The sequence below is a fragment of the Tiliqua scincoides genome, chromosome 4 (assembly GCF_035046505.1).
Source record: "Tiliqua scincoides isolate rTilSci1 chromosome 4, rTilSci1.hap2, whole genome shotgun sequence".
Lineage (NCBI taxonomy): Eukaryota > Metazoa > Chordata > Lepidosauria > Squamata > Scincidae > Tiliqua > Tiliqua scincoides.
The window spans coordinates 143,109,792-143,130,232 of NC_089824.1; the positions used below are offsets into that span (position 1 = coordinate 143,109,792).

At 44.4% G+C, this 20,441-nt stretch overlaps 1 protein-coding gene and 1 pseudogene across 3 annotated transcripts in view; one reads left to right on the forward strand and one right to left on the reverse strand.

Moving 5' to 3' along the window:
- ADGRL4 (adhesion G protein-coupled receptor L4) overlaps window positions 1-20,441 on the forward strand; it is a 115,239-nt gene that overhangs the window by 57,198 nt on the left and 37,600 nt on the right. For 2 of the 3 annotated variants that reach the window (XM_066625205.1, XM_066625206.1), the window contains 7 exons: window positions 4,354-4,509; window positions 7,306-7,376; window positions 9,553-9,726; window positions 9,825-10,008; window positions 12,412-12,528; window positions 15,807-16,000; window positions 18,460-18,636. In XM_066625205.1, the coding sequence (XP_066481302.1) occupies window positions 4,354-4,509; window positions 7,306-7,376; window positions 9,553-9,726; window positions 9,825-10,008; window positions 12,412-12,528; window positions 15,807-16,000; window positions 18,460-18,636 (1,073 nt within the window). The remainder of the gene's footprint in view (window positions 1-4,353; window positions 4,510-7,305; window positions 7,377-9,552; window positions 9,727-9,824; window positions 10,009-12,411; window positions 12,529-15,806; window positions 16,001-18,459; window positions 18,637-20,441) is intronic. The other variant, XM_066625207.1, reaches the window with a different exon arrangement.
- Window positions 1,692-1,811, reverse strand: LOC136650217 (5S ribosomal RNA; annotated as a pseudogene).

A 20,441-nucleotide genomic window follows, 5' to 3' on the forward strand; every position in this document is an offset into this window, starting at 1 on the left:
GCTTAATAGCCTGTTATGTTACCAACATCTGAGCGTAACCTGAATCAGATGTCAAAGTTCAATAGGAAAGATCTACTGGAAATCCTGTGATTACAAGTGAAGCCTCAGTATCCTCAATGTATCTTGAACTCCCCCGCCAATACTGAAAACTGCAGATAAGCAAATCTGCTGCTGCGGCTCCTTGAAGCCTCTGGCGGGCTTTCTGAAGCCCACAGAGGCTGCGTGTGTCCACCTGTGGCCTCTGCAGGCTTAAGAATGGCTGTTTCAGGCTGAAAAACATAACATTTTTATGCCTTGTAAGGCATTCTGAGGCCCGGGAAAGCTGCGGCCTCTGTGGGCTTCAGAAAGTCCTCCAGAGGCAGCCAGCGCTCATCTCCAGTCACCTTCAGAGGGTTCAGGCTGGGCCAAGTCTCACTCAACGTGGGTCCAGGGGACATTCCTTAAGCCAGATCTGCGGAAAGAAAATCCACAGATACTGGGGCTTCACCTATACAGAATAGGGCTGGGCCTCTATCACTGTCTTTCCATCCCTGTTATTTCATGACTTCTTCCCTTATTCAATATTCTTCCCCCCAAAAAAATTTTCACATTCACTGTTAATTCTGATTCCATGCCATTATTTCATCATTATTATAATGTTTCCTTACATGACCCCCTTCATGGTTAACCATTAAATATTCATCCGCTGGTTCCTTTCCTGCTTCTCCTGCGACTTGCTTCTATGCGTATGATCCTTTTTATCCCTCTGTTCACAAATTATCTTGCCTCTTTCAGATAAGTACTTCTCACACACGTCCATCTGTTCAATTTATGAATGCATTATTCCTCCGCTCCTAGTTCATCATCCATCCTAATTTATTCCCACCTCTTCCATTCTTTCAATTACATCTCAGACTCTGCTTCAAGTTCAATCAATTTTGTTCTCCTTACAAAAGTCATCAGTAATATTTGGGCTCCTTTATTGATACCGCTTCCTGTCAAGTTAAATAATGCTGTAAACATTGCTGAATTATTAGCTTTTACTGCTTTTGCCAATGTACCTGGTCATGAATTAGATTTTCCTTTAAGTAGTTTCATTGGACGTGTTAAATATCTCATAGAAAGGAGCATCAATATAAGCTTCTTAGAATGTAGCTAGGAACCATTTGGTATATACTATAGGCATCCCTTCTTATCTATAAAAGCAGAAGTGATGCAAAGCTGCAAAGATACTATGAATTGGGGAATGGTAGCAGTAAGAACCAAATGTTCCTGTCTAGCTTGTCTTCTTGCCCAGAAACTGACATCCTCAACCTCATACCTGGGTTCAGCATGCCTTAGGGAAAAGCCCTGCGTTGAGTCTGTCCACAGTGTACTGGGCAGAAGCCTATTGGCTTTCAGGTGAAGGATCTTCTGCTTGGTAAGTTTCTTGACCAAGAGATTCATGTGACAGCACCTCCTTCTTTTGGCCACCCCAGCATGGTGAAACAGGAGTATCTGAGGGATGCTCCCATTTGTAGATGAGGCTGCAGCAGCAGCAAAGTCCCTTGGGGGATTTGGCCTCGGCCAAATTCCTAGTTTTTGAACCCATAGGATGTGTCATCTGATGAGCATGGCTATTTGACTTGTGTATGTTCTGGCTCATTCCCTGCTCACCACTCTTCTTTAGCTACTATGGTTGGCAACCTTCAGTCTTGAAAGACTATGGTATAAGCTTACAGCACCCGGTATTCCCAGGCAGTCTCCCATCCAAGTACTAACCAGGCCTGACCCTGCTTAGCTTCCGCGATCAGATGAGATCGGGCATGTGCAGGGTAACTATGAATGTGGTACAAAGAGAAACAGAGGATTAAATAGAACAGAGATACAACATTTAACCCATTTAAGTATATATGGAGTGTTTATTTGCTCATAGCTTATTATGAAGACTTTACCATTTTAATAATATATCAATATAATATATAATTGATGCTTGCAAATTCCATGGTATGAGAGCTGTATCTTATCAAACAATAAGATTTCAGTTCTTGATAATAGTCAATAAAATATCTTTATAATTTATATACATTATAATACAGGAATAATTATTTATTGTTATTCATTTTTGCTTCATTTAGAGAAAATACATGTGCTCAGTTTATAGGGAAAGGGCTAGGAGAAGTCTTAATTCTGAAAAGCCACACACTCCATTTCTCTGTCTAATCCTCAGTTTTTTCAAAACTTGCTCTCATAGCTTTCTAAATACCTTGAGTTTTTAATGGCCCAATCCTATGGGTCACTTAATATATGTCAGCGGATCTCATAATCCACTGCCATTATTCATCTTATGATAGTGCAAACATCACAACACTGTCACATGCTACAGGGTTGTTGGTGAAAATGGCTAGAGCATGCATGCACCAGGACTGCCCAGATACTCTACCTGTACAGGTGAAGTGGTGGAAAGGGCAGTTTGTGTGTGGTTTGGGGAGGATCAGGGCATGGGGTGCACTGAGCTAGGGGGGTGGTTTGAGGGAAGGTAGAAGTGGATATCATCAGCAGCCATGAATACCAGCTTCTATCCCCTTGGCCTAGACCCACCTCCTTTCTAGAACCAGTTTGAGTTCACTGAAATTGAGTGTTGGGAGAGTTAGAACAGACAAGAGAAAATATTTCTTTACTCAGCGTGTGGTTGATCTGTGGAACTCCTTGCCACAGGATGTGGTGACGGCATCTGGCCTGGATGCCTTTAAAAGGGGATTGGACAAGTTTCTGGAGGAAAAATCCATTACGGGTTACAAGCCATGATGTGTATGCGCAACCTCCTGATTTTAGAAATGGGTTATGTCAGAATGCCAGGTGCAAGGGAGGGCACCCGGATGAGGTCTCTTGTTATCTGGTGTGCTCCCTGGGGCATTTGGTGGGCCGCTGTGAGATACAGGAAGCTGGACTAGATGGGCCTATGGCCTGATCCAGTGGGGCTGTTCTTATGTTCTTATGTTCTTCCTCTTCTTGGACTCAATGGGGAATAAAAGAATGAAAACAAGTCCCTAGTCCATCTGGCCAATCGTCCAAGAAAAGCAGCAATCAAGAGGAACAACCCATGTCCTTGAGGTCCTCCATTGATGCGCTTCTCCTCCAAGGTTGGGGTGCAATGGGGTAGACATGCGACAAAGGGCCACAGACTACCAGGGCTCCAAACTGAATGTTTCAACCCTAGAATATTTGCAGTAAATAATACCAGCAAAGACATATCTAACCATATACAGAGTGCACTTCTGCGACATGGAGCAACTACAGCTAGTTGTCATATAACTAAGGGTTAGGGGCCATGACTTCAAGTTATCAGCAGGGCCTAGGAGAGGGGGGTAAAGGGGATAATTTGTACCCGGGCCCAGGGTCAGGAAGGGGGCCCAGGAGCCAAAGGAGGGGGCCCAGAAAGTTCCTGGGACCTGACATTTTCCTATCTCACCTGAACTAACTGCTAGCACATAATGCTGGGGCACAACCATGTGCATGCAGTGTTAACTGCTGCTGCAAGCTATACACACCAGTCCCAGGAAAGCATCCATGATCCTCCTTAACACAGTGTCAAATCTGGGAGGAAACTAGCCTGCTACAGTAGCTCTTTGGCTTGTGGATCCTATAACCATGAAGGAGTGTATAGAAGTTCAGGGACCCAGCTGTGGGGTTGTAGCTGCTGCAGAAGTTCATTTTGATCCATTCTAGTGTGAACTTACATACAATAGTGCTAATATTCTGCAATCCATTTTCAATCCGTATTTCAAAAATTTTAGAGAGACTTAGGAGTGTGTTCAGTTTTCCATATTATTTTATCTAGCTGCTAATGCCACATGGTCGGGTAGACCTGGATTCTGCTTCAACAAGCGTAGTAGACCTGCGCTCCAAAGACTATTGTGGCTGTCAGCACCCTCCCCTGCCCTATTCCCCCCCATTCTGCCTGCCCCCATTGCCCTCCTTCCTCTTTGGGAAGGGGCCCAGAAGAAACTTTGTACACCCTGCTAAAATTCCTCTCATAGGCCCTGGTTATCAGGAACTGCTTTTCAGATATGAGGCATGACTGGACTGTACCACCATCTCTGTTTTTCATAATTAAGCCCTGTTCTTGCTACCTTGACATTTAGCTGCACAAGCAATTTAATTGTTGTACTTATTTCCACTGCATTTAATGAGTAGTTTAGCTTCTCTTTTTAAATGTACAGCGCTCTCTCTCTCTCTCTCTCTCTCTCTCTCTCTCTCATTGATATATAAATAAATAAATAATTTTGATACAAAATTGCTTGCAGGATGTTGGTCTGCAACCCACAAAGCAGCAAGGTGTTAGTATGTAAAACCTTTTTTTAAAAAAAATTCACTTTCTCACAATATTTTCAGATATAGATGAGTGCAGTGAGGCGCTAACCATTGCCTGTGGAGATCACGCAAAATGTGAAAATTTGTATGGAGGATATAACTGCTCCTGTAAGGAAGGTTATCAACCATCCACAGGAAAATTACAGTTTAAGCCAAATGATGGCACTTCCTGCCAAGGTAAATGATATTATAGAGGTTTATGTGTTATTATAGAGCTATATCTTCTGAGAGGCCCACCAGTGACTCTTTATCTTCTGCTAGATTAATCAGCTGGATATGAAAAAGTGGCAAGACACGAACATCTAGATTTTTTTTTTTAAGAATAGGACTGATATGTGTGTTGTCTGAAAAATGCAAGAACCCTGTTGGACAGTATAAAATATAGAATCGATTATTTCTTCTTATGTACTCACCCAAGTACATTAACTGTTAAGAGGCCAGCACATTGCATAGGTAAAAAAATCTCTGTATTCTTAATTGACACAATTTTTTTATGTATAATAAGGACCCATCTTGTTAAATTTGGCAGAATTCACATAAATATGGTCACTTACTGCAATAAAATCACATTAGCATACTCTGCGTTTGAAATAATAAAATGCCTAAGCTTACCTGCCAAAAAAGTTGAGAGAATCCAAATTTAAGCTGAGCTAAATAGGAAAGTCTTTTTGAAGGCAAGACAATGTTTGCCTTCCAGTCAAACTCAAAGAAAGATAGGCATGTTGGCAGCCAGAGTGAAATGTATGGGCAAAGGAGTTCCCTAAAGTACTCTAGGCATGGCTTATCCTGCTTTTGTGAATGGGGTGGAGGATGTGCCAGTCCTGGACTACTATGAGTTTAGTCCTCTGTCTCTGAGCTGGCCCTGAATTAAGATATGTGTCAGACAATTCACAGCACCATTGTTGCTTAATGTGTGATGTACATGTTTATACAGTACACACAAGTATACATAGAAATCCTATGTAAGGATTTCTCCTGTCTCTTCACACTGTCTAGAAACCACTGATGTTTAGGGCCCAGCTGTGTGTGCATGTTGAGCACACACACACATGCGTGTTGCATTGCTTTACCTTTCTGATTCCCTTCTTGGCTATTGTACATTTTTCCTCACAGTAAAGCCACATATTGTTGCACCTTTAACCTTTCCTTTCTCCTCATTTCATGTGGTTGTGCCATGAGCCACTGCAAATGATTCTTGCACACACAATCCATTTCCTCCATGTGAGTATTTTACATATGTCATAGAGCAGGGGTGTCAAACATAAGGCCTGGGAGCTGGGAGCTGTTTCTGGATCTCAGGCTCCCCTGCTCTCAGCTGCAGAGTTGTGCTGAGGTGTCACTGGTAAAAGGGCACCCACACAATAATTGTGCTGTCCCATATCTTGAACTATCAAAATTTGCATATTTTCTCTTCAGTCATTTGCACCTAAGAGTTCCTTAGTGAGAAAAATGTGCTTATTTCTGGCCATGACCTGTATAATGACATCACTTCTGGCCATCAGGACGTATCATGAATGCTATTCAACCCTCTGTATTAAATGAGTGACACCCTTGCCTTAGAGAAGGAATGTCAAACATAAGGCCCACAGGCTGGTTACAGCTTGCAGAAGCTCTCTAACCAGCCTGCATGAACACATCTCAGGAGACATGCCCTGTCATGGAGAAAGAGAAGCAGAGAGGCCAAGTACCACCAATCGTAGCATCACATCTTCCCCTCATTCCAAAACAGCTTATGAGGCAAACACAGGGGAGTGCTGGGGCCAGGTTTCGTCAGCCTTCTGTAGCAGAGCGTTGGCAGAGCAAAGCTGAAGGAAGGAGCACTGGAGGAGGTGGAAGAAGGAGTGAGAGAGACAGACAGAACAAGTGCGAGAAATGAGAAAAAATTCATTTTTTGAATTGATGCATTCTTTATTTCAACACTTTATTTCAATGTCTTTCCCCTTGCGAACAAGGCATGAGTCAGTCACTTGTTTTATCTACCTCAGTATTGTCTCTGCTGACTGGAAGCTCTTCCAGGTTTCAGACAGGGGTCTTTTACAATTCTACCTGTGGATGCCAGGGACCTGTACATGCCCAGGACTTGCTCCATGCAAACCAAGAGCTTTACCACCACTGAGCTACCCCATCTCTTACTGACATTTATAGCACAATCCAATGTATGTTTACTTCAAAGCAAGTCCCAATGTGTTCAGTAGGCTTACTCCCAGGAAATTATGTAAGGATTGCAGCCTTTCAGCCCATAGCATGCAGCCGTGCCGATATAGTGCATGCTGACTGCTATGGTGAAGAGGCCAGCTCAGGAGACATAAATAAAAATCTTTTTTTACTTACCTCCCCCTAAGCCACCTGGCCGCCAATGGCTCCTGAGACCCACACCAGCTATTAGCTGGCATGAAGAGCCTTAAAGGGCACGTTGGGCCAGGAAAGGGGGATAGAATCTTCGCATGCACTGCTGTCACTGTGATCTTCCCCTAACTACCCTGAACCAATTTGACCCCATCTTTGCCCCATCCTTTCCCAAACCATCCCCACCACCACCTTACCTGCTTTGGTATGGTAAGCTCCTGGCACCCCCATGAGACCTATACAGTGTGGGACACTGATGCAGCTTTTACAACTTGGGTCAGGACTCACGACAGCAAATAGCAAGATCCACTGCTGTAGGCCCTCAATAGCATTGGGGTTTTAATCACTTCCACTGTGTTAAATGATTTATCTGCGCGATTTATGCCTTGCTTAGTAATGTTCTTGCGGTTGTTGCTTTTACTGTTGTTTACTGACCTTTGAGTCATGAGTACCACCTTGAACATTACCAAATGAAATGCTACTTCTTGTAACAAATGAAATCCTAATGGATTATCCATATTGGAGAATGCTGGGAGCACATGGTTCAGCTATACACAAAACTGTTGATGTGCTTAAGCAATGTTTATATCATGATGCCTTAATCAGAAATCTTTTTAATTTCAACAGAAATCCCAGTAGTAAAATGTGAATTGAAACATGACTGCATAGCTGAACATATTAACATAACTCTAGATAAAGTAAGTATCACAACTATATAGACTATTAAATCTTTTCATTTTTCCCTTCTCTTGGAATGTTGTTTGTAATTTTTCTAGTACTACAAACCTAAACATATTTTAGGTGCATTGATGTTTAGGATCAGGCATCCATGGTAGATGTCAGCTGCAATCCCATCACCTTCAGCTCTTGCAACATATTAAGGTTGTGCCATTGCTACAAGGTGTGAAATAACCAAAAGACCATGCGTTGAGGCCTGGTCAGCAAGGCCTAGTCTTTAACCCATTTCTTTGTCACATGAAAGTGTGACATTCTACAGTGTACTGAATTAGATGTCTGAACTTGTTGGCCCAACCATTTTTACTCATGGTGCTCCTTTGCCCGCATAATATCTTCCTGAACTAGTTTACTGTGAAGTTAAAAATTGCTCTAGAATGTCTTTGTGCTTGATCCTCAGCCATGCAATAGTGCAGTTTCATATAGGATCAGGTTCTCAGTGTGCAATCGGATGTTATAATATTTGAACGGTGTCCTCCTTTTCATTGCAGTTGAGCCTTGCAAAAATTCTTGGTTTAAGCATGTATCCAATAGATGTGTATTTCTCACATGTATAGTCTCCCTAGAACTCCATACAGAAAGTTTTTGGTTTTTTTTTATTTTAGCCCCACAACAAGTGTCTGATCCTATCCACCACCATTGGTGCTCTGGTAGAGAGTGCCCTGCATCTGTTGGTGGTGGGAGATGATCAGGAGAGCTGCCAGGGATAAATAAAACTGTTTTTACTTCCTTCTGCATAGGCTCTCTTCGGACCCACATCAGCTAAACAGAAGGGTGAGCTGAAAAATGGGGAATAGGATCTGGCATGCACTGCCTTTCTCACTGGCCTGCTCCCCACCCTCTGCCCTCCCCCTTCCCTACCTAGGAACACCCCAGAAACTCTCCCTCCTGGCTCCTGCTGCCAACTTACTGGAGCCTCCCAGAGCCACTGCCACATGTACTGCACTTCACCATTTGCAGCAGTGGCCTGGAAGCATGTGACAGTGGTTCAGCTTTGGCGCCACCCTGCTGTGCAAGGTGGCACAAGGGCTGCGCAAGGAAACATGAGTTCCAACAGCACAGGGCAACTATAGGATTGGGCCCCAAGCCTGTGAAATGGCGTAAGTTGCCTTATGCCCAGGTAGACCTCTGATCCATCTAACTTAATCTTGACTACTCTAGCTGTAGTGGTTTCAGATAGGAATTGTTCTTTGCCCTACCTGAGGATGCCAGGGGTTAGAACTGTGAGCTTCTGAACGCAATGCGTTTTACCACTGAATTACAACCCTTCTGTCAGCAGAGGTTGTGACTTATACCTAGTGCACTTATTTGCTGGCCTGAGCTCGGACACAGTCCACTATAGGGAGCCCTCCTTATTCATGGGTTCTGCATCTGTGGATTTGATCCAAATGCATGCTGGAAGGCCTCACATGACTTCCTTGGCATGACCAGATATGCCTTCCAGTCGCACCTGGGATGTGTTCTGAGGTTCAGGGAGGCCATGCATCGCTTCCCCAAGCCTCAGAAAGCCGACTAGCAGCACCCAGAAAGCACTTCTGTTTTTCGCCAAACTGGAAATGTCTTTCAGAGGCAGGCCTGAGATGTGGTGAGGTCACACGTGGCCTCCCCATGCCTCAGAAAGCCTATTGGAGTCTTCTGACAGGCACTTTTGATTTTCAAGCCCTGTGGATTCCATTATCCCCGGATATCAATATCTATGACGGGTCCAGCAATGGATTCTGTACGAATACCAAGGGCCAACTGTATATGAAAAGACCAAAGAAAAGGTGTGCTGGATCAGGCCAAAGGCCCATCTAGTCCAGCATCCTGTTTCCCACAGTGGCCTACTAGTTGCCTCTGGAAAGCCTTCAAGCAAGACCAAGGCATGCTTCTCTTCCACCATTGCTCTCCTGCAGTGGCATACTGCCACTGAATTCAAATTGAACATCGTGCTCATGACTAGTTGCCATTGGTAGACCTGCCCTCCAAACAGACTATCAAATATATCTGGCTCTAAAGTGCAGCAAAAGTTCCAAACCTGTTGGGTATACATTGGAGTATTAGAGCAGAGTTTTGCTGGCACAGTTCATAAATTAGTATGGATTGTCATTTGATGTAATATTAGAAATGCCACATGTAATGATTTCAACTTTCTTTCAGATTAGAAAAATAAAAGAACCCCTGGCTGTATTACAAGAAATCAATCAGAATACTGCAGGACAAACTTCACCGGTAGAGGTGATTTCCTATGTAGAAGCACTATCTCTATCTGGTCCCTTGCTCACCGCCATGAATATTTCTGCCACGGAAACAAATCCCAACTTAACTCTTAACGTGAGTGTCTTGAGCCTTACAATTGATTTTCTTTTCACTTTTAAAGAATGGTATGTCAATTGTCACCCTTATAAAATGCATTTTTATTAATCTAACAGGAATGGGTGAATACAGTGAACAGTTTTGTTCAGAAGGATAAAAATGCAGCATGGGAAGCAATTCCAGCAGAGTTCAGAAGAAGAACTCTCACTAAACTGATGCACACCGCCGAAGAAACAGCAGCACTGGTGTCGCAGAACTTCAGAAAGCCAACAGAAGTTGAGTTTAACGCCAGCGATCTGGGTATGCAAAAGAAAATGAATGATATTGCAGATGTGTGGCGTTCTTCTTCTAGGGCGGACTGCTGATATTAGAATGAGTGTTGTGTGATGCCGATCGGGTGATTTTGGGTTGAGTTCAGTTTTACGGAACTCTGTCGTTGTAGGCTAAATCCTAGACTGGTACAAACAGAGTGGGGGTAATAGGTAATAGGCATCCTGTCTTTGCCCTTGTTGTTGTTGGTTGGCAACCTTCAGTCTCAAAAGACTATGGTATAAGCCTACAGCACCCGGTATTCCCAGGCAGTTTCCCATCCAAGTACTAACCAGGCCTGACCCTGCTTAGCTTCTGAGAATCAGACAAGATCGGGCATGTGTAGGGTAACAGTACATTCCTGTTATTACTGCAAATGTTTGAGACTCATACATAAGGACATAAGAAGAGCCCTGCTGGATCAGGCCAAAGGCCCATCTAGTCCAGCTTCCTGTATCTCACACTGGCCCACCAGATGTCTCAGGACCACACAAGTCAACAAGATACCTGGTGCATACTGGTGCATCTGGCATTCTGACGTAGCCTAAAATCAGGAGGCTGCCCTTGCCCATCATGGCTTGTAACCTGTGATGGACCTTTCCTCCAGAAATCTGTCCAGTCCCCTTTTAAGGGCATCTAAGCCATATGCCATCACCACATCCTGTATTTTGTCTGTCCTAACTCTCCTGACATTCATTTTTAGTGGATCCCCTGGTTCTGGTGTTGTGTGAGAGGGAAAAGAACATCCCTCTATCCAAGCTATCTATCCCCTTCATAACTCGTCAACAAGGCCAACCCATCCATGACGCAGGTTGAGATGGCACGAAGGGACTCCCCTTGCACACTCCATACCTGGCCACCATTCACCCTTCTCCACCAGTGTTCACCTTCCCCACTAAAGCTTCTGCCTGATGTGGTGGCGGTGTCTGGAGATGGTGGCTCCTGGATCACTCACTTGCTCTTGTTTTGGCTGAACTGGGTCCTGCCAAGACAGGACAAGTAAAAGACCCAGCAGTAGCAGCAGCTGCTACAAACTCCAGACTGAACACTCATCTCACCTACTTTCTCAGTCAGTCCAGCCTGACTGACAATGAACAACCCAAGGATAGAAGCTGCTGCTACCACCACCACCAGGCAGAGCTAGGTACTTGCCTTCTGACCATGCCCAGATTGGCCAAGAGAAAATGAGCAAGCGTCAAGATCTAGCAGCAGCTACTGCCTCCACCTCTGAGCAGTTCTTGGCGTACTTGGGGGTCTGCATGTACATCCTGCATGTATACTTTGGCTTTTTTGTCCTCCCTCAAATGTATTTTGGCCAGTATCAGTTCATTTTATAAATCAGAAATGGATGCAAATTGCTCACAACCACACTTGAGCCCATGCCTCACAAGTCTCTGCACTGCATCCATTAGCATACACCAACTGATTCTGATTTATGTTGTTCAGTGTATTTTCATCTGATGCGAAGAAATATCTTGCCTTTTCATTGACTTCTCTTTTTTGATAACTGCCTAAGTTACAGATTCTTTCAGCACTTCAATCTAGCAGGAATTATTCCTTATGTTCCGTAAAACATTTGCTGAGAGCTGATATACATAAAAACCTCCAATTGTTTTTTGAATGCTGTGCAATAGGGCAACCGACAATCTGGCTAAGTAATTCCAGCCCATTAGTCAAGTTTTTTGTTTGCTCTGAACAAAATGTCTGATTGACTTTTCCCTTCTCCACACGGGTGACTGAAACATTGCAATGAGCAAACAAAAGAACTCCAAGTCCTTTAGCATGGGGAGGGAGGAGGCATTGCCTATTGGTGGGAGGGGGAGACAGTTAGTTTCTTTGTTTGTATGTTTCGACAACAAACATCATTATTGTACACTAGAATGGACATTTCATATCTTCGTGCGACAACAATAAAACATTAACTTCTCCAGAAAAAAAACCCTATTGTAGAATAAATACCGTTCAATGGTATCTTGTCCTGCGCTTTTATAAGACTTCAATTGGTATTCCCTTTCAGAAATACATTCTTAATAAAGCGGTAGACCTTTCGAAAGTAGCTTCCATTATTCTTTCCAGAGCCTCATTTAATGCAAAGCAAATTAAGGGCTGCCTTTTCTATGGAAAGAATGAAACGACATAAAAAGGGAAAGAAAAAATGTAGGCCTACTATGAATACCAAAGTCCAGGGGCTTTGGGAAAACATGTCACACATTTGTAGTGCAGTCTCCTCCCCCTTTGAAGTATTAGGCAGAAATCTGTGTTTTTAAAATTGCAACCATTGTGTAATTTGGGTTCAGTTGTAACCTTTACAGCAGAACTGTAAGTTATGCTAGGCTGCAATGGAACTGTCATTTCCAAGTGTTCTTCTCTCTCCCCTCCTTTTTTCTTTTGCAGTTCTCAAGGTTTTTTCCTTTAATACGGTACTTGTGGATCACATTCTCCAGCATGTGCGCATGGGAGGAGACACTATAGAAGTGACTACAAAGAAAAAGGCAACGACGACGTCTGAAGGTTAGTGGGGAGCAAGCGTCGCTTGTGGTGAAAAGACACCGAAACTTAGCCAAAAAGGTTTGCCTGGCAGAAAGATCCTTTGCCAAAGCCAGAGAAAATGGAGTCATCTGCAGCAGAGTGGAACTGTAGTAATGGCATTGAAAAGACTTTGATCAGTACACAGCGGGGCAAAGTTCTATACTGTTTTTCAGGTTTTAGTTCTATTCTGATAAAAGCACCTACTAATTTATTATGATCTGCCAGATTTCCACTACACACATGCGTGTGCACACAGCCCTAATTTCACGGAACTGTAGTCTGCTTTGTAAATTCCCCCAAGCCTTTCAGGACCTGTTTCCACACCACTTCCAATTAAACAGCAACTCTCCATCAACATTGTTGCTCCATCAGCATCATGTGAACCGTGTTACACTGGTTTGTTTGTTTATATACCACGTTTCTCTGTTGTTTAGACAGCATTCAAGGCGGTTTACATGGGCAGGCTAGTCTAAACCACCATTTTTCAATGGGGTTTTTACAAATACACTATGTGAATCACAGGATCCTCAGTCACCAGGTGGTTCTTCAGTGTGGTTCTGGCTGCATGCCATTGAGCCTCCATTCTTTGCCAGCTGGCCTTCTCACACACTCCCACGCTTTTCTCACTGCATGGCTAATATAGTTATGGTGTCCTGCCACAAATGGGTTCTGCAGCTTGCCACAGCCATCTCCCATCCAGAAACATGACCACAGATTCTCCTGCTCTTCAGGCAACTATCAGTTGCTCAACTATCAGCTCAACTATCAGTCCACACCTCCTGCCTAACCACTGGTTAAGACTGGTGTTAGCCACTCTGGGTTGTATCACTGTTATGATCCACAAACATGCATGATATTCACTCCAGCCATACAGATGGCAGCTAAGATGGCAGCTAAGATGTTACTAAGAGTGAAGTGAGAACAACTTTAGGGTGATAACAACCACACCACTTCAGCTAACATATAAAGTGAGCCTGAGTCTGAAAGAGAAGCTAGCACAGAGTTACTCAATTGCCATGATCCATTTTAAGCCATTTCTGCCCAATTTTGCATATACGCAACGGGGATCAAATGTGTACACCTGTGGGCTGGGCAGAAATGGGTTAATGATACATCTAACATTGTTAAGGGTACAATGTTAAAAATATAAAATATAAATTTGATGTTCAGAAACATGTGGATCAAATGTGGTTCCCCTCCTATCCGTTTGATGGCAAACTGGGTTTTCTGCTATAATGTTTAAAGTCATTCATGTTTGAACCCAGGTGTAAGTACCGTATACACCCACCTTAGTCACTGAATTATCTAAAATGGTCCTATATGCAGTAGAGATAAGCTTTTGGATTTAGGACCCAGTCACTGGTACAGTCTACCAAACATTCTTCCTTCCAATGAACTGAGACTAAGTTGGAAAAAGCCTTGTGGGTTATATCCAAGTTTTCTCTCTGACTTTGCCACTAATCTTCTATATCTCTGAAGTCCAGTGTTTGATACTTTATGTCTTAGGCTGAGCCTGAATTAATATATTGCTCCGCTACTATGTTCCTTAGTAGCATGACTTTTCTTTCTCCATCTCTTAGGCCTGGTCTGTACATGCAGCAGACTGAGGTCAGAGAATCAAGAAATGGTAGAGTGGTCTGCAGTTATGTACCTGTCCCCTGTTGCACTCTGGGCCCAGCTCTGCCCCGCCTCCACCCACCCCCACCCCGCCCAGATACTTACCCAGCGTAACGGAGCCTCGCACAGCGTTCAGGATCACTCGGAAAGCCTTCTGAGGCTTCCGATGCGATCTTAAACAGTACTTCTGGGAAACCACTGGTGGTCTATAATGCTATGGGAGGGCACCAGGATGAGGTCTCTTGTTATCTGGTGTGCTCCCTGGGGCATTTGGTGGGCCGCTGTGAGATACAGGAAGCTGGACTAGATGGGCCTATGGCCTGATCCAGTGGGGCTGTTCTTATGTTCTTATGTTCACAATGCAGATGAGGGGTGGGTGCCATTTTGAAAGCTGCACAATGTACAAGTACCCCATGGAAGGAAAAAAATATACACATTGGAAAAAAGTCTTGAACAGCCCACTTCATACTAGTACTGATATTCCCCTATCAAAAAGTGCATTCACAGAGAGGAGCATTCAAAATGTGATTATGCATTAGAAGGAATGCAATCTGTTCTACCACCTCATTCTGCCATATGTGTATGCCAGACCTAAGTCAATGTTGAACAGCACTTTTAAAATTTAAAAAAAACCAAAAACCTGGCCAACATTCACTTTCCACTTCAGAAGAAACACCATTAAAAAAAAATCAGTGTTGGAAGAAGCAATGATATTCCATGGAAATACTAGATTGACAGCAAGGTTCATCATCCTTGGACATATTAAATTGGAGAAGTTAAATTGCACCAAAAAAAAAAAAAAACAAGCAAAAACCCACAATTGTACTTTGAGAGCATTTGTCGTGGTTGCAAAGAGAATTTTGTTGTGGTTGCCATCCTCATAACTCCAAAAATGGGCCGCCTTGGATCTATACCAGCTATTTCACTGGTGTAAGTCTGAGAAGAGTAGGGGAGAAGGAATGGGGATAGGATCTCACCCATGCCAGAACCACCAGGAACCACCCCCTCCCTTGTTCCACCTCCCAGCCCCCTTCTGCCCACTGCCCACTCTGTTCCCACCCCCTCCCCCGTCCATCACCCACCCTCTGTGCTGGCTTACCTGCATAAGAGCAGGTTTCCAACTGCAGCAACATGGCACCACCACTGCCATTTGCTGCAGCGATTCTCAAAATGGCTGCCAGTGTCACACAAAGTGTGATGCCGTAAAGGCATGTATGCTGTTGTGTGTGCTTTTATGGCAGCACACACAACTGATAGGATTGGGCCACCAGTGAGGACCAATAAATATAGATGCTTCTGTTGAACTGTCCCATGGGCTCCAGAACTACTCCCTTTTTCTGTCAATGACATTGTTGCGTCTCAGCTAAAAGATACACCTCCAAAAAGAACAGTACATCCCCCCACTTAATTTCCATTGTGAACAACAATGTTTAATTCTGAAGGGAGCAATGTTGTTTTAAAGGCAGCCATTCTTCACTGTCTTCAAACCCCTTTTAATAAGTGTTCTGCCAAGATTCCTGGAGTTTTGCATATATGTCTATTGTTTGTTGTTTTCTAATGTCTTCTGTGTTGTTTTACTATTAAAAAAAAAAAGGAAAAGCAAAAATCCACAAGCCACTAAGCGCAGTCTTTTTGATTGATAGGCACTGTTGCAGTTGTATTTCTTCAGTACAGCAATATTGGCTCTCTACTTTCATCATCCCAAAACTTCTCATTGAAGGACAATCCGGAGCACGGAGAGATAGTTGGCTCATCAGTTATAGCTGTTGCACTGCGCTCCTCTCTACCCCTGCTCTACCCGGTTGAGAAAATAACGCTCACTTTAAAGCACGCACAGGTAAGCTTTCGTTGAAATCATCACCTGATTAAAAGTAACCTTGTAATTCTGTTCTCATGTATAGCAACTGTACGTGTGCTTGACAGTTTGCTCACAGCCATGTTGTTTACTGATATGTGTGTAATATAATTAGAGGGGAAATTACAACCCTGAGATCAGCACAGCAAGCACAAGGAAGGGAGCATGTTAGCATGGCAAAGCGCTGATAGGAATTGACAAGAATAATCACTTCATGTTGGTTCCACTACACCTTTGTCAATAATTTGTTAGTGTAATCTAAGTCTCCTCCTCACCTCTCAGCATTGTGCAGTAACCAAACGTGCATCTCTTTTTCTTTGGTTGTGTTACCTGGTGAGGTGAAAATGAATGGGCAAAATGTGGAAGGCACCTGCAGTGAATGATACAGTAGAATTTCCAGATGGTTTACACGGTGGGTAAAGTAAAGAGATACTAACAGCAGTTTCAGATAGGAAAACCCATGTGGTTCCTATCACACCCTCCCGTACTACACATCAGCGATGTACCAAAGCCTCCTGGCTCCCAAGGCTGGGTGATGCAGTAATGCGGAAACATCAACCCCCCATGTCATTGGCTGGAAATGCCCCCACTTCTGGAATGGCTCCATTTCTGAGCCATTCAGAGCCAAAGGATGGCGGGTGGCCCCAATTTGCAGAGCTTGCTGCTTCCAGTGATGAGCGCTGCACTCGCACGCCACCCGAGCAATGAGCCTGGGAAACATCTGGAGCACCATGGAGGGGGAACATGTTGTCCCCCAGCCACCCACTTTATCTGCTACTGCCACACTTCATAATAGATGTGGAGCATAACACCTAATAATGTAATATAGTTAGGGCCAAGCTATCCATGAGGCTGACCCACCCAGTCATATTGGAGGGTGGATTAGCTGGTTAGTCTGCCTTCACTGGATAGTTAGCCCACTTCCTGAATTTGAAAAGGAGGAAGGAACAAAGGGAAGAGGAAATGTGAAGGAGAAGAGACTGATCCAAACTTCCTCTTTCACTCTTTTGCTCTTCCTATTGAATTCGGGAGAAGGAAGAGAGGCAGTGGCTTGTGCACTGCCAGTAAGGGAGAGTAGCATGTAGCACTTAAGGCACCACACAAGTTTTAGTGTACTGCCCCAAGCCCCAGGAGATCTTGGATCTCTGAGTGTATTGAGTAAGTCTGATCTGCACTGGGGAGACCTTTAACCTCCACGTACCCATGAAGCTCACTAGGGGTTCTGGCTCTCAGCTTCACCAATCTACTCAGGTTGTTGTGAGGAAGCCACCCTGAGTTCCTCAGAGACAGGGCAGGATACAAGAGTAATCAATAAACCAGTCATGAAGTAAGAATGGACAAGATTCAGTGTTGAGACTAGAGTAGGCAAGAAAGAGTTATTTACAGGAAAATGAAGAGATCGTGGAAAAGAAACCAAACAAGACTGGAGAGTCTCCAGTAAAAGAAGGGCTACCCAATCCTAACCTGTGCTGGCATGGCCAGGCGGCATGGCCTAAACTGTATCCAGTGCAGGTTAGGAGGCAGCTGGAGGTCTTCTTGATATTTTTCCCCTTATCTTGAGTAAAACCCCAGCCTGCCCTATGGGGCTACTTGGATCACCATCAGCTATATAGCTGGCAGAAGTTCAAGCAGCCTAGTGTAATGCTGGCTGGCCTGGTTGGGAGGATAGGATATGGCAGAGGAGACCTCTACCAACCCTGACTCCCTTCTGGGCCTGATCGTTCCCTGTTCCACCCTCCCCCAACCAGAAACCTCTCCTCACTGTCTCCAAAACTCCCTCCCACCACCCTCTCCCAGCCCCTGCACCACTCTGTGCCTTACCTGTCTGTACTGGTGGTCATCAAGCTGGATGCAGCACTGATGGGGCAAAGCAGGCCGCTTTGCCAGCACGGGCCATTCCCCTGGCACTGCTTACTCGCTGTGTCACAGAGTGCTTTGTGGTGCTTTTGCAACACCTTCCATTGGTGCAGGGACTGCTGCGCCAAAAGAACAACAAGATAAAAAATGGTAGCGGGGTTCTAAAGCTCATCACTGGATTTAAAAATACCCCCCCCCCCCGAGAGAAAGCTGAATGAGCAAACACTGGATAAACCATGATCACCAGACAGTAAATAAGCAAACATAGCAATTGCATAGATTTTTAAGAGCATATTGTGCTGACAGTTTATTAATAACTGTCAGGGAGAATATTTGAAAAATAGGGGCAATCAGCTGTATAATTTTTCCTCCTTTCCATTCAGTGAATTCTGTTATCTGATTTCCTTTGTTTTTATTCATGTACTTCTCCTTCACCTGAATTATGATCAGTTAAGGTTTGAAATTTGCTTTGTGTATTAGAATGCAACTGAGTAATGAATTGCTTTGGCAAACGCAACGTATATTTCCCATTGAGTGATTTTTGTGCTTTTTGCCATCTAGAAAACATTTTGTGTCTGTTCCAGGCTGTAGGCAAAAAGGATATTAAGTGCGCATTTTGGAATTATTCAGAAGACACAATGGAAGGAAGCTGGTCTACAGAAGGATGTGAGCGAACGTATTTCAATAGCACTCATACCTCATGCACATGCAATCATCTTACTCATTTTGCCGTTTTGATGTCTTCAAGTAACTCTGAAGTGGTAAGTGGTTTTTTTTAATATCGTGTTTATTACTGTCATTTACTGGTTTACACTTTCATTTAAAGTGTGGCGTCTTTCTTTCCCCCTGCAGTTCAATCATTATTTCCTTCTTTCTCACTTGGCTCTGTCACTTTTTTCTCGCTGAGCAAATACATGATGGAATAATTCCTCGGCATTAGCTATTCTTCATGGTTAGGTTGTCCCTGAACTTTCCACTCCCAGAATCTCAAAATAATCTACTATCATAATGTGATGCACATTTTCTCTCTTACACACTGTGCCTTCACATCTCAGGACCTACTCAGCTTTTCACCTGTGTTCATTATTGATACTAAACTGTGATCTAATGCGTTCAAATCAAGAAAGTGCTTTTATGATCTGAATATAATTCATCCAGGTAACACAAGTCAGGGCTGATCCTATATTTTGCAGACAGAGAGCGGAGGCCAAGAAAAAGCTCCTGTCATCCAGAAGTTGAACAGTATATGCAAAATCTCTCATGCCCAAACAAACAAAATCTCTCATGCCCAAATACAGACAGCTGTCCCTTCATCTTCCACATGAGAGAAGACTCTACTTTTGAGATAGGCTGGCCGTCCTCAGTTCTATGTGTAAAGGCTGTTGGCGCCAGATAGGCGCCAGCAGCAGATTGCCCCCTGCCTCGTCTCGAGCTCCAGGGCTGAGGCTTTGCCGTGATTGGTCCGCGGCTGGGGGGAGGCGGGGCCAGAGCTTCCATCTGGAGCACGCGCTCCGGCAGAGCTCAGTGCGCTCCCGGCCAGCAACCCCACCCACCCTCCCATTAACCAGTCTGGGATTAGCTGGTCGCTTTCTAGGGCCGGGTAGGAATTTTTTGCAGGCATCCTAATTGGCCGTGCGATGGCTGTTTTTTCACCTACCTCAGACTGGCAAAGGGTGGTGCGGTTCTTTCACCCCGGGGTGGGTTTGGTCACTTTATGGTTAGGCAGGATACGTGCGGGGCTGGATAGGTAGGTATCTGGCTCGGTGTCCATCCAGGGTAGCAAGGTAAGGGGCAAGCCTGAACCGCTCCCATGATGCCTGACCAGCTCCAGGAGGCAGGCAGGCAAACCCCTTGCCTGGACTGTCAGGCCGGTGATGCTCTGGCGGCTGGTCTGAAGTCTGGCTGCCTTGCCCCCTTTGGGGGTGGCATTGAAAGACCTGAGCTGGCAACTGACATCTGGGGCCTCGAGCCAGGCAGTACGCCCAATGAGTTTGCAGGGGGAGGTAGATGGCTAGGGCCGTTTCCCCCATAAGGCCTCGCATGTTTGTTGTGATTGTTATTGCCCTGCTGCAGTTGAGATTTAATAAAGTGGCCCATTTTATATCCAAGCTGAAGTCTGGTCTCGTTATTGGCGGGTTTGGGGGTAATGAATCCAAAATGCCCACTGAATGATGGGTAGTTCATGAGATTTTCCCCTGGATTTGATAACATTAGGTGTGCAAAGGGATGAGATTTCTTCCTGTACACCTGCTGACATGGATGTGACTTATACTGGGTCAGACCATTGGTCTGGCTAGCTCTGCATTGGCTATGCCAAGGATGTCAAACATAGGGCGCAATCCGAACCTGCTTTCCAGCACTGGCATAGCTGTGTCAGTGGGGCATGTGCTGCATCTTGCAGTTGGGGGCAGTCATGTTTGTTCCCTTATCTCAGAGTTGCATTGTCCTTATGTAAGTGCTGGAAAGTGGGTTAGGATTGCGGCCATAAGGCCTGAGGGCAAAATTTGGGCCCTGAAGCAGTTTATCCAACTCCTGTTGCAATTCCAGTTTCCCTTCTGTCATTTGC